At 44.8% G+C, this 14,412-nt stretch overlaps 1 protein-coding gene across 4 annotated transcripts in view; it reads left to right on the forward strand.

The window, feature by feature from the left end:
- The window catches only part of LOC126538395 (monocarboxylate transporter 12-like), a 37,322-nt gene extending 23,736 nt beyond the window's left edge, over window positions 1–13,586 (forward strand). For 2 of the 4 annotated variants that reach the window (XM_050185243.3, XM_055074433.2), the window contains 3 exons: window positions 2,884–3,027; window positions 7,191–8,180; window positions 13,363–13,586. In XM_050185243.3, coding sequence (XP_050041200.1) covers window positions 2,884–3,027; window positions 7,191–8,180; window positions 13,363–13,532 — 1,304 coding nt within the window. In that variant the 3' untranslated portion in view covers window positions 13,533–13,586. Of the gene's footprint in view, window positions 1–2,883; window positions 3,028–7,190; window positions 8,181–9,311; window positions 9,470–13,362 lie in introns of those variants that run through there. The other 2 variants (XM_055074443.2, XM_055074452.2) reach the window with 2 other exon arrangements.
- Window positions 13,587–14,412: the final 826 nt, after the last annotated feature.

Consider the following 14,412-nt stretch of genomic DNA (forward strand, 5'->3'; position numbering starts at 1 on the left):
GAAATTACGCTGAAACGGTACTAGTCATCCCTTAGGTGGTTCTCGGGCTGTTGTACACAATACCGGGTACTACAATGAAACTTGGTGCTGGGCTAGTTGCTGATGCATTCTTTAAAACTGATCATGTCGTCGTGTCTTTTCACCGTGTGTTCGTCCCTTTTAGCGCTACCATCAGTTTTAACGAACTGGTTACTAGATGCCTTCGTTCGCTACAGATTTACGGTCTGTCTGCTGTTTAAGCAGTGAGCGACGTTTACGTAGCGTGTGGTGGTTAGGTGCCTTCTGACTGACATAAAACAGACTCGACTGCTTCACACGCGCGAACCTTCATTAACCTCGACGTGCGTTTGTGAATCCTTGTATGCGCGCCTCTCCGAAATTCCCGCAGCAGTCCCAAACAAAGCGAGCAGACTATAATTTACCGGTTGTCTAGCACGTGACTAGTGAGTGAGTGAGTGAGTGAGTGAGTGAGTGAGTGAGTGAGTGAGTGAGTGAGTGAGTGAGTGAGTGAGTGAATAAACATTTATTGGGTCCAGCAAAACGCGATAAACCGCGTACCCGGCTAATCCCACGTCGGGACGGGCAGGTCTAGCCTGCCGGTCGGATCGCGAAGCGCTGGACGGCCAGGATTTGCCCTTCAAAAACAGGACTTCGCAGGAGAGCGTCCCGCTCTTCCTTAGTGAACTTTGGGCCGAATGACCCGCACTCCCACAGTATGGGAGACAATGTAGCAGCCTCACCACAGGCCGCGCAAGAACAATTCGGGTAAATGTCAGGCCTACTTTTCCCTTATATTTTTCACTAACGCGCCCAACTTTCTCACAATACTGTTTTCCTGTACATTCAGTTTCAGTTTCAGTTTATTATTACTTAAATACAATGAATTACAATGACAATACAAGAAACGAAATACAAGAATGAAACCTGATGGTCCCTCCTAGCGTATTCCGTCCCCCATGAGTGCAAACTCCAAGCGCGATACGGTCCTAGGGCGCCCCACGGCACTGCTTGCTCGGCCAGTGTTGTGCGCGAAAAGGGAGGTTGCGGGCGCGAGCGCGCGTTAAGGGGGGGAAGGGAGGCAGGTGAGGGTACTGGGATTGATTCCTTTGCATGGACGCCCGTACGATCAGAGAAATCTCGAAACTTTTCGGTAGACAATCTTGCTTCGAAATGTGCGCTTCCCTAGTATTACAGTATTACGGAGGACGCGCGTTGCTACGTTTGTCCCTAGCTGAGCAGAACTACGCAACTGCCAATAAATACTCCGTAGTAGAATGTCCCTCAGTTAGTTTGCCGTTAGATAGCCGACACAGCATTGCGCGCGTGAGTGGAAGGTCTGAAGATCGCGCGGTTCAGTTGACGCACGAGCTTTAATGCGTTTGCGTGGCGACTTTCAAAGTGCAAAAAGAGTAGTGTGGAAAGCTGGACACGTGGTAGAGTTTGAGGGGTTATGGAAGAGGTGAGAAGAGAGCGTGTATATAAATGTGTGTATATATATATATATATATATATATAGTGTATTGGAAGGGTACAAGAGCCATACGTGAATATATTGGAGAAACTACAATGACTCAACCACTACTTTATTTATCTGCAAGCACTGTGGAAAATTAACTAGCAAGACAGGGGTCAGTCAACGAAACATCATTGTTACAAAGTTATTCATTGCATGCTTCGAACAAGTATTAAAGCTATTAGACTGGGAAGGCTGAGGAGTGAGGAAGAACGGTCGATATCTCGACAACCTAAGGTAAGCCGATGAAAGTGTCCTGTTCGACAGACACTGGGGATGATTTGCAACAAATGATTAAGGACCTGAAGCGAAAAAGCGTAAGAGTGTAAGAGTAAGTAAGAGTGAAGTGTAATGTTCAATATCCTGGCAAGAAAACAGTAGTACATGATCGGCAGTCAGCCTCAGGAGTCTGCGCAAGAGTACGTTTATCCGTGTCAATTACTCACAGGGGACTCTGCTCATAAGAATAAAAACGAGTTGAACGGTATACGACAGGCATTGCCAAATCCAGACTGGGACCTTACCACTCTCGTTGAAAAGGATAGTGTACAATAATTGCATTCTACTGGAGCTAATATATGGGAGATAAACATGGAGATTGACCAGTAGCTCAAGAGCAAATTAAGGGCCACACAAAGAACGATAGAACGAAAAATCTGAGGCGTGAATTTAAGATACAGGAAGAGTGCTGTGGATTAGAGGGGAAACTGGGATAGCCGTAGTTAGCATTAAAAGAAATGAATGGAACTGGGCAGGCCGTGTAACGCGCATGCTACCAAAGGAAGCCAAGCGCAGTTATGAAACTAGGAAATTTGCAGGCACAAATTTGAATCAGGCAGCCCAAGACAGGGGTAATTGCAGATTGGCGGGACTGGCCATCGTTCTGCGCTGGTGATGAAAATAGGCTGCTGCGGATGATAATATTATACGTTTGTGAACCGTGCAGATAAATTTGAGCGGAGATATCTACAGAAGCATGAACGAAAACTAGAACTGCTTAAACCAGCTGCTATGCATGAACAGTCCGACAAAAGTTCGTCACTCACAACCATAGCAGCGAGGCATTCATCGAATGAAAGGTTCCCACAGAACCTCTTTAAGTATTGCATAAAAAATGAGCGATTTTATGTCATAGTATTCAGCTTAAGTAGAAGTCAACTACGACTTTCAGCCATGGCTACTGCGATAGAGTAGCCATGGCTGAAATATTATTCCTATCATTGTGGCTCTTTTTTCTCTTTTGGCTAATTTGTTTTAAATCTGTAGTTTTGCGGGCAGGAAATGGGTCGTGTTGTTATTGTTTGCCGATTTAACTGAGATTTGTGCCGTGAAAATTTCATTGACGCGTATATGACACCACCCGTTTGCAGGTCTCGTGTCCGGTCCCTTGAGCGAACATTTCAGCACTGTTCCGGTGATGGCAGTAGGATCCGTGTTGGCGTCTACAGGCGTTATAGCATCGGCTTTCGCGCCGGATGTCACGTGGCTTTCCATCACTCTCGGTGTAGTACACGGTGCGTTATTTGTTTTGGAACTAACCCTATTGGTTCACAGAGTCTGATTGGTTCCCTTGAAGCCGAATGATACCTTTGGTATCGCAATCCTAGTAACCCAAAACGCTGTAGCGTCGGAACATTATAGAGGCTGTAAAGATATTGAAACGTTTAGATGTATGATGTACACCACATAATATCCGTCCCAAATATATTATTTTGCTGGAGTTAGCATCTCTTCTTTAACAGTAGGACGTACAATGAGTGGAGAAGGCTGCCAACTCCAAAGTCACAGGTGTGACGCTGATCCGCACGAGAACCTAAATAACACAGGAATTATACCCGTGAAGTTGGTTCATACCTTCATATTTTCATTGGCCGCTGCGATATACTAGGTAATCGTCGGATATCATTGTATTAAGGGTGCCTGGAAACACAACTAGCTCTCAAAATTTGTGACAGAAAAAGCCTTGGAGAGCACTAACGCTGTCCTGTGACCATGCGGCAAGTACGGTATACAGTGCGGTATTTCCGTTCCTAACTTACCGTGACTGAGAATCATTTATCTGCGTAGGCCTCTCGATGCGTACTGCGCAGTGATAATCATGATAGAGGCCGATATCCAGGCTTTTCAGGATCCTTTAAAATTCGCTCAGGTGTAAGTGCCACCCCTGACTGAAGTTTCCGGGAACAGTTTTCTTCCCTCGAGAAAGTGGGATTAGGGAGGCCTAATAACTCCAGAATAAAAACAGGAACAGCGCAACACAGGACGAGCGAGTAAAGAGCGCAGGGCACAGTACTGTCCGGTGCTCCGTATGAAAATTCGTATGAAACAGAAATGACTTGCGCTGGAAAGGTGGTGATGACAGTGAACGGGATTACACACATTCCAAAGCAGCAACCGGCTTACTATGCCGGTTCCAACACCCGAACACATGACACCGGTACTTGTGTTCACATAATCAACAAGAACCTGCTGGATCTTAAGCGAAACGGTATGACGCCAAATATGAAAGAAATAATGGTGGTAGGTGTGGAGCCACATAACATCAAGTGGCCTAGTGCCATAGTTTGTGGCGTTCTGTGAGTACTGTTATCGTGTTCTGTTAGGCTTCGGCTGATACGTTCGCTAATGTTTGACTGGGTTGGTAATAGTGCCGTTTTCTTATGTTCCAGAAGTACAGCTACACATGTGTCGCTGAGAACTTTGCTAGTAAAGCACGTCTTATGACACGCTGCGAGTTGCATTGGAAAACCTTATCTAGTAACTGACTCGGGCAACTTCTCCCAGATAATTTTAGAGTTTAGACGGTTCAAAGTGCACAACCAAGTCAATTTAGAAGACCGGTCCAGCAGTACGAAGGTGCAGGGGTTTTCTTGTGTACTTGTTGGGTATGGTCCTATGATGCCGCAAGTCGCGTTCGGCCAGGGTTAATAGCTATCGACGGCTTGTATAAGACCATGTTCAAACAGCTTTTAGTACTGTCCCACATATTCAGGTACCTGTTCATGTTCTATGAAATAATTTGAACGAATTAATATATGTTCCTGAGGTATATGAAGTATTGTAACATTATTATTTGATGATGATATTGTCCAGATGAGCACCGCAGCGAATTCGGGCTGTAGCAAATGCCCTTTAACAAATGTTTCGCCATCTGTTTGCGTAGTAGCGTGAAACAAATAAAATTCTGATTCTGGAGTATTTAAGAGCCAGAACAACGATTTGATTATGAGGCGTGCATTTGTCAGACACTCCGGAATACTTTTGGCCACCTGGGATTCTTTAACGAATACCAATGCACGGTACACGATTGTTCTTGAAATTACCTCCCTTTGAGTTGCGGCCGTCCCTGCTGGTGCTCTATCCCGCGCGCTCAGGCAAAATATCGCCACACCGTAGCCGCTACGCCGCCATGGTAGGTGGCGAAGCAGCGTAAGCCATACAGCTGGGGAAATCATTCTTTCCGGGCCCCTTGAGTTACCTCACCTAGTGCGTTTGAGGCTTTTTGTGGGCTTTGGTTTACTTTAGAGCGATCGTAATTTGCTGCGTGATATTGGCATGTCGCCATTATTGACCAATATCGAAGAATGGATGCACCAAGGGGAGCCAAGCATAATAAATGATCATCATCATTAGCCTGGTTATGCTCATTGCAGGGCAAAGGCCTCTCCCATACTTCTCCAACTACCCCGGTCATGTACTGATTGTGGCCATGTCATCCCTGCAAACTTCTTAATCTCATCCGCCCACCTAATTTTCTGCCACCCCCTGCTACACTTCGCTTCCCTTGGAATCCAGTCCGTAGCCCTTAATGACGATCGGTTACCTTCCCTCATCATTACATGTCCTGCCCATGCCCATTTCTTGTTCTTGATTTCAACTAAGATGTCATTAACTCGCGTTTGTTCCCTCACCCAATCTGCTCTTTTCTTATCCCTTAACGTTACACCCATCATTCTTCCTTCCATAGCTCGTTCCGTCGTCCTCAATTTAAGTAGAACCCTTTTCGTAAGCCCCCGGATTCTGCCCCGTACGTGAGCACTGATAAGACACAGCTGCTTTACACTTTTCTCTTGAGGGATAATGGCAACCTGCAGTTCATGATCTGAGAATGCCTGCCAAACGCACCCCAGCACATTCTTATTCTTCTGATTATTTCAGTCTCATGATCCGGATCCGCGGCCACTACCTGCCCTAAGTAGATTTATTCCCTTACCACTTCCAGTGCCTCGCTACCTATCGTAAACTGCTGTTCTCTTCCGAGACTGTTAAACATCACTTTAGTTTTCTGCAGAATAATTTTTAGAGCCACCCTTCTGCTTTGCCTCTCCAGATCAGTTAGCATGCATTGCAATTGGTCCCCTGTGTTACGAAGCAAGGCAATATCATCAGCGAATCACAAGTTACTAAGGTATTCTCCATTAACTCTTATCCCCAATTCTTCCCACTCCAGGTCTCTGAATACCTCCTGTAAACACGCTGTGAATAGCATTGGAGAGATCGTATCTCCCTGCCTGACGCCTTTCTTTATTGGGATTCTGTTGCTTACTTTATGGAGGACTACGGTGGCTGTGGAGCCGCTATAGATACCTTTAAGTATTTTTACATATGGCTCGTCTACACCCTGAGTCCGTAATGCCTCCATGACTGCTGAGCTTTCGACTGAATCAAACGCTTTTTCTTAATCAATGAAAGCTGTACATAAGGGTTGGTTATATTCTGCAAATTTCTCTATCACCTGAGTGATAGTGTGAATGTTGTCTGTTGTTGAGTAGCCTTACGGAATCCTGCCTGGTTTTTTGGTTGAGAGAAGTCTAAGGTGTTCCTGATTCTATTTGCGATTACCTTACTAAATGCTTTGTAGGCAACGCACAATAAGCTGATCGGTCTATAATTTTCATGTCCTTGGCGTCCCCTTTCTTATGTATTAGGACTATGCTAGCGTTCTTCCAAGATTCTGGTACGCTCGAGGTCATGAGGCATTGTGTATACAGGGTGGCCAATTTTTCTAGAACAGAGTGCCCACCATCCTTAAACAAATCTGCTGTTACCTGATCCTCCCCAGCTGTCTTCCCCCTTTGCATAGCTCCCAAGGCGTTCTTTACTTCTTCCGGCGTTACTTGTGGGATTCCGACTTTACTTGTGGACTATTCTCTCTCACATTATTGTCGTGGGTGCCACTGGTACTGTATAAATCTCTATAGAACTCCTCTGCCACATGATCTATCTCATCCATATTAGTAATGATATTGCCGGCTTTGTCTCTTAACGCATACATCTTTAATAAATATAATAAATACATCGCGCCCAATCCGCGAGATAAACCTCCCTGTTCAGCTCTGCCTGTAGATGGATAGTCATTGCAGCAGAACTACAGCCAGCGTACTAAAGATAGAGGGGGATGCTACGGAATTTCAAGCAGAGAGGGAGAAGGTGTTGTGATTACAAGATATACTATGCCGTGGTAGCATTTAGGCATCTGATTGGCACTGAGATTGTCACTTCGCGTGCCTGGTAATGGGTCCATAAGACTTCGCGATTCACAGATGGCATGAGGATATGCAACAAGCCACACAAGAAAGTGATCGTTTACATATTCACCATGAACTTCTGTGATTGCTGCCACAATAATATTCTGTAAACAACCGTGTAACATTTTTGGTTTCTTTTTCCCCACCAGGTTTTGGTATCGGAGTCGTCGCCACCATGCTGCAAGTCATCATAAGCATGTATTTCAAGCGGTACAGGGGCACCGCCCACGGCATCATGTTTGCGGGCTCCACAGCGTGCGCATTCTTCTACCCTCAGCTCCTGCTCTTCCTGAGAAAGACGTACGGCTTCCGGGGAAGTCTCCTTCTTTTTGGTGCCATCCTGATGCATATGTTTGCCTTAAGCTTCGTGTTCCGCGAACCCTCTTGGGTTTCCAGTGAGAGAAACGAGAAAAGACGCCCGACAGCAGCAAGTCTACCGTCGTTTCCAATGACCGAATTCGAAACTCGGCGGCAATCGAAGTTACGTCGCTCATCGTGCCCTATCACTGAACTAGAATCCCGACTCGCGGCAGAAGCACGTCGGCTATCGATTCCTGCTAGCGGTCTGAGAGCACGAAACCAGACACAAGCACCTCGGCCATCGCTTCTTATTACTCAACTGGAAGCCAGCTGCAAAACCGTGCCGGTCTCCACCTTGCAGGCTGTGCTGCAAAGTGTTCGCGAAGTCTTCAAGTGCAGTATGTTCTACACGCTCATTGTTACTTGGCTAGTGCTCTGCTACAACACGGATATCTTCTTCTCCACAATAGTGGACCTTGCTTTGGACAAAGGCGTACCGCTGCGGGAGGCTGTGGCCCTCATCCCTTACTTCTCAATAACGGACCTTGTGGGAAGGGTGTTCCTGCCGCTACTGGCAGATCGCAAATACCTGCGGCGCACGACCTTGATGGTAGTGAACTACATTCTTCTTGGTGCGACGGTGGTGTCGGTGCCATTCACCGATCGGTACGTCGCTTTGGTTGGCGCGTCACTGTGCGTGGCCATGTTCATGGGCTGCGGCATGACAATGCACAGCGTTATGATGGCAGACTATTTGGGACTCGAGCGGCTAGCCGTGGGGTACAGTATCATGGGCGCCATCTGTGGGCCACTGCTACTGGGAAAGCCTCCTGTTGTGGGTAAGTATCATGTTTATTAAGATAATTTTAGATAATTTTAGGCGTCGTAGTACTCACGTATCGTATCAATTCGTATCGGGACGCAGGGATGTATTGCACGCGATAAATGGAGATTGTATGAAGACAAGCATTCCAGGTTAGGTTATGTGCTTCGAGATTATGCCAGCGGGCGCCATGACCTTGTAGGCGTCTCACACGCGCCTACCGTCTTTAGAGCTTTCACCGATTGCTTCCTCCAGGAAAACTCACACTAACTCTGCTTATATTTGTACCTACAGGTTTCCTGAAAAAAAAAAAGAGGGGCAGGGCAACGCTCTGGAAACTCCTTGCACATCTATTGGAAGAACAGAATTGCAAAGTAATATCATTGATCGCTTGTTGCACAGGGCCAAATTTAGATTTTTTTGTTTGTTTTCACGGTAAACATTACGGAAGAACACCATATAATAAAGAAAAGGAAGAACAAGGGGCATTATGTAATAGTCGCGTTAGAGTATCGCCACAAGGAGACCTATTCGCTGCACTAACGCGTTTCTTGGAAATTATTCCGAAGTGTTACTTCAATGAAATATTATATCCCACTGAAAATACTCCTCAGCCAATGGGCAAACTTGAGCCTGAACCCTATGATGTCAGTTAACGTGACCTGCTGCCTTTTGTTTATCGTTTGGCTGAAAAAAAAAAAAAACCTAACATGGCTAAGTTGAGTTAACAAAGTCGATGACTTAATATGACGACGAGCATAAAACTTGAGCGAGCTGAACCTAGGTAGGCGGTTTTCGTTACTCAAACACCGATGAAGGCGTACGTGGCAGAGTTGAGGTTTTCTGTTACGACAGCTCGAGTGCACATGAAGTGGTGCCTTACTGTAGTCCCGTCCACTAGTGCCGGATATCCTACTGGACTCAGTCCTCGTTAGACGCCCTGTCTTCTATTGATCCGGTCGCAATGATCGGCACACACCTGTCGGCATATTACATAATCATGACCGAATTCTCGCGAAATAATTTGAGGGTTATCGTGCGGAACTTGTGCAATTTATTCATTTCGACTACATTATTTGGGCCACGAGTGCACGCGATGCTGCATAGCTTCGTCACTATCATTTGAAAGCCTCTTTCTCTCATGCAGATCATATGCGAAGCAGACGCTACTTGCGTGGTTTGCCTGCTGAACAAGGTCATAATTAGGTGGCCCTAGTTGAACACTTGCGTCGTTGACATTGTAACTTTCGTCGCTGCAGTAAGCTGAGTATGCGTTCGCTTATGATTTGTGCAAGCAGTTATGTTGAGTATATGTTGGTATAATGATAACCTGCGTACCTGTGGCTTCGTAATTCACTCCAAGAACAAGTGAGTTGCATCTAGATGAGCGTAGTTCTGCGCAATATCAAGTTTATATCCCTATACAGCGGACAAGCTCTGGCTGCCGAGTGAGAGAGAGAATTTTCTTTATTCCCATATGCACGCGACCGTAGATATATACACAGCATTTCATTGTGTGCGTAAATCATGTGTGACTTATGAGCTATTCATAGCTTCCATGGTTTCGACTGCTTAGATTACTCATCAGTCCATGGCTTGGAGAGCTGTACGGTGTCTAGCGTGTTCCTTTTTTGCAGGCAGGCAGTATTTGACAATGCATCTTTTGATTTCTAGTATTCCATTGCATGAAGTGGACGATGCACATAGACACGACGTGCTCTGACAAAGGAAAATAACTACGAAAGAAAATAACAGCGGGACGAAAAAAAGAAATGATACCTTGCCCTAAGTTACCGCCAACCAGTATTATGAACACTGTGCCCTCAAGTCCCGCTTTGAGGAGGCCAGAGAAGGAACGAGAGCGTTTGACATAATTGCTACTACTTTGGAGAGTCTTTTATGATTTCTGCGCCTTAACACAGACTCAAAGGCAGTGTATAAAGCTCACTTTAGTCCTTGTATTTAACTTCCATGGCAAACGCATTCATCCCGAGAGTAAGATGACTCTTTTCACTTTAAAAATTAGCTAATAATTGCTGAATAAATAGGTTAACCTAATAAAGAGCTAGATAAGCAAGCATAGTTTTAACTGCACAACTTGATGAAAAGGTGGAAGTACGTCTTATATGGTTCACCTATGTAGGATTCCGATTGTAGCAAATAGTGGCCATGCGGCCCCGATGGAACGTAATGCGATAATCGCATTTGGCTTGGCATTTATAAAGGAAAGTATCATGCTGTAATGTGTCTCATTGTTTGGTAAAGAGTGTGCTGCTCCTCCTGAAGTTTCTTTTTTTTTTGCCAGGTCTCCATTTATTCGGTGATGTTACCTCAGACAAACGGACTTTTTCTTGCGTCAATTAGCGTCGCGCTTGTGGACTGCGTTGCGTCCGGTTACTTGCCTCATTTGTCGGGAAAGCCAAATAACACTATTGATTTTTTTAAGCCCCATTAATCGAAATTTAACTAAAACTGTTAGCCTTGCAGTTAGAAGGTCTAGTCCAATGATCCTATTGTAGCAGTTTCTTTTATTTTCTCACATTCAGTATATCCTTCTGAGACGTGAATGCAGCTATAGGGCATAAGCGCTCTTCCAGGTGGTTTTTACTGTCTACTCTTACGCTATGAACGTGAAACACAATTTTTGAAATTTATATATCACGGTCAGATGCCAAAACCTCCGCCTCCATGTACATGAAAAGAAAAACGATAACAACTATCTCGATCATCTCCTCATGTTTTCTCTGATAAAAGCAGCACTTCATTGCCTAATGTATGTATGACTACGTTAGTAGGACTGGGGTTGCGTGGCCGATGTGATATCCAGTTGGTGTCGTGGCAGGCAGTCATCAGGACATGTTGACGAAAGGAAGAAAACCTTTATTCAGGTATTTGCATAATCAAAGGATGTCAGTCAACAGGATGTGGCTTTTCTCCGTGCACCGACTTAACTAGTCAGGCTGGGGTCAGTCCCCGTTTTTCCTTTCTCCTCGCGGTGGCCAGGAAAGCACCAATCTGGGAACCCTGGGTAACCATAATTCATGAACACGCATTTGCACTGGAACTGAGAGGGCGCGTTTCTTCCTCTCAAAGGGCAGTGCCCGATTCACGGATCAGGAATGTCGCGGTGGGCTGCTGATAACCGGCAATGCCTCTGGCAACCCTTTAAGAAATTTGGTAGTTCGTTGAAATTTTGTTCTCCAAACTTGATCGGCGTTTGGCGCCAAACAGGGCAAATCGCCGGTGTGCCAGTCTTTCCTCCCCCAGGTCGTTTTCGGCCGCTGAGGGGGAAATGTGGAAATGTAGCCCCTGTGGCCGAAATGATACGCGCGACCTCAACCTCAGCAGCCCAATGGCATGCTCACTGGGCAACCACGTCGTCAAAACGCATGGCATATTACACACGCCTAATAGGCAATGTGTTCTCTAATACCAAGAACCTACGAAAAAAAAAAAAAACGAAATGTTATACGTGTCATCGAACGCGTTAGCCTGAGGCAGTGTAAGTAAATGCTATCTGTAGAGGTCGCATCCGATGCAAGATCACTTTCACTTTGCATTATCTTGCACGCACGAAGAACTTGAAGTTCATTTGAATAATTGAATAACCCTCATTCACTTCGTATGCGATTACAGAGCATAGAATTCTATATTTTCTAGCATTAGACTTTGCCAAATGTCGGACACAGTACAGTGGTTGCAACGAACGGGAGTATCCGCCCCATGCAGGCAGCATTTTTAAGGTTACCACAGTACAGACATGATTTGGTTAATATTTCATCAATGACCTTTGGAAGTATATTGGTAAACAAAAACTCAATCCACTGCAGTGGAGTCCTTTCTGCCAGCGTCGAAATTTTGTGTAGGGCCTTAAACTTTCTCGGGTATTGCATGACATCGAGCTATTCATAATTTATAGCGGTCATTGTTTAATTTATTGTCCGGGTTAAAATTGTCCTTGTTAACGACTCTTATGAAGTGCAGGTGCAGCTAGATGAATGTTTTCAATGGCATTAAATTTGATTGGTTGTGGCATTGTATTGGGCCCTTGGCCAAACCTCGTATGCTGCTCGGTGGGTTTCGTTGCCACGTTCCCTCAACCTGCTGTAAACATTTTTCTTCCTGATTAGGCACAGCACTACTGAGTTACGGTTTTCATCAAAACAAATTTACATTCAAAGTCATGCTATGCATACATTGTACGTGTCGTTCGCACAAAATCTGTAGAGTTAAGCGGTCACTAGCTCAACTTCGTTTAATAACCAAACTTCGCGAGTTTAAAAGCTGAATAATCAGCTCATATTTCACTATGCCCGTTGTCTGCTTATTCTTCAGCATAGAAAAAAATACGAAATGAGCAGGAAGATCTTACAAACTCATTATGAGCTATTTATTCATATATTCCATGGTGCTAAAGTTTTCTGAGAGGGAGTGCTGCTCAACCATAGAGGACGCCCATGGATCCTTCCAACTTTCATGAAGAAAACTGATTTCGCCTCTCGTTTAGAGGCATTTTTTCCGTGTTCCTACTTTCTTTTGTCGGTGTCTCTGTCATTTGTTTATTTCCTATTTTTTTCTTTGTTTCCTATGTTCTCCCCTTCTCTACCGAAACAGTAGGCAGGCGTTGAGCCCCCCTTCGTGCCAGTTGTCATCTTGCTCCCCTGTTTCCTTTGAGTCCTTGTATGTTTCCATATCTAATATTATAATTTTCGATTCCTAAATAGTATTATTCTAACTCTTCAGTATAGCGCACCATTTGTTCGTTATGGGTAAGCTTCTTCGGATATGAGGACTAGAGATGAGGATATATATGAGGATATGAGATTAGAGAATACGCTTTCTTCAACTGTTGCAGGAAAATAGATTGAAATTTTATATAGTGGCAGGAACAGGAAATCACTAAACCATAGATGCTATAAGGTTTATAGAGTTCTTTGTCTTCGTTTTTTTCGAGGATTTGTAGCAGTGTGTGTTGTGCTAAAAAAATTACATATAACGTTGTGCTTGCTGACAGGCAAATGCGGACCATTGCTTAGCGGGAAAGGTTTTCTTGACCAAACCCCCAATGTTCATTTGTGAGCAGTGGAGCCACACACATACCTGGAGTTGCATGATCATGTACAGACAGTTTGAACTTTATTTCGTGGTATGGTCTAGCCTGGGAAGAAGCTCGCCTCATTCTTGTTCTGCTGTTTCAGGTCTCTTCAGGGACAATCTAGGCTCGTACGATGCCATGTTCTGGCTTCTGGGAAGCCTGTGCATATTCGTCGGCTTGCTGTGGATGATTGTGTCGTGGTTTGAAAGGAAGAAAGTTCGCAACTGGGAACTGGACATTGCCAGAAATATGCCATGCACGTTGCACATGTGAGGATTGAAGCCAGCTAGAACAACCTATTTTAGTAAAAAAAGTTACATGAGAAAATGTTCTTCATCGTATATGTGATGGCCTTCGAAAGCGCCATTTCCCCTTGAGCAGTATAAAAATTTGTCTCCAGAAGTAGGTCCTCATCGTAAGCGATTTTTTTCTTTAGCCTTGAAACTGCATGTGCATTGTGCTGGAATATTGTAACAGCATGGGACTGTGATAACGTGATAGAATTCAATGGCATACTCGGGTATTGTGAAATGGTGCGCAGCAAGCCCTAATACCGGGGGCCAAAAAATCTCGCATTGACACTTTATGGATGTTGCCGCACTTTTCCTAGTGAATTAAGTCTGGGCCGCTCCAAAGAAAGCTCGTGGCCAGCTGAAACCTAAAAACATATGCTTTTTCGTAGACCACTGGGTTATAAAATTTCATTATATACCGGTCTTTACCATTAAAATATCCGTAACATTAATAACAATTTCGATGCGAATCCTGCTGCACAAGTGCTTTATATGCTTTTGTGGACATAATTTTCGCTAACAGATGGAGCAAGCAAGCACAATGCTAACAAGAAGTTGTTAATGATGGTCCTAATTTTGCGATTATCGTACGTGCTTATATTTAAGATTTGAAAACAATCATATGCGAAGACACTCCAACTTATCTGATACGCGTTCCGAGATGTTCGTCATCAATGTTGACGCTGTTTCACATTTGTAGGTGGCAGTCTCGATTCAAAGACGATCTTCCTATGTGACGCAGTCGATTGTCGGTTGGAGAGAAAAGGGCGAAGGCCGCCTAGTTTTGCCAGCTGACAGCTGGAGCACACTGGAGCGCACCTGTTATCAGCTCCGCCTTGCGTTTCGACTGACGTGCTGTA

Source organism: Dermacentor andersoni, chromosome 3 (assembly GCF_023375885.2).
Source record: "Dermacentor andersoni chromosome 3, qqDerAnde1_hic_scaffold, whole genome shotgun sequence".
Lineage (NCBI taxonomy): Eukaryota > Metazoa > Arthropoda > Arachnida > Ixodida > Ixodidae > Dermacentor > Dermacentor andersoni.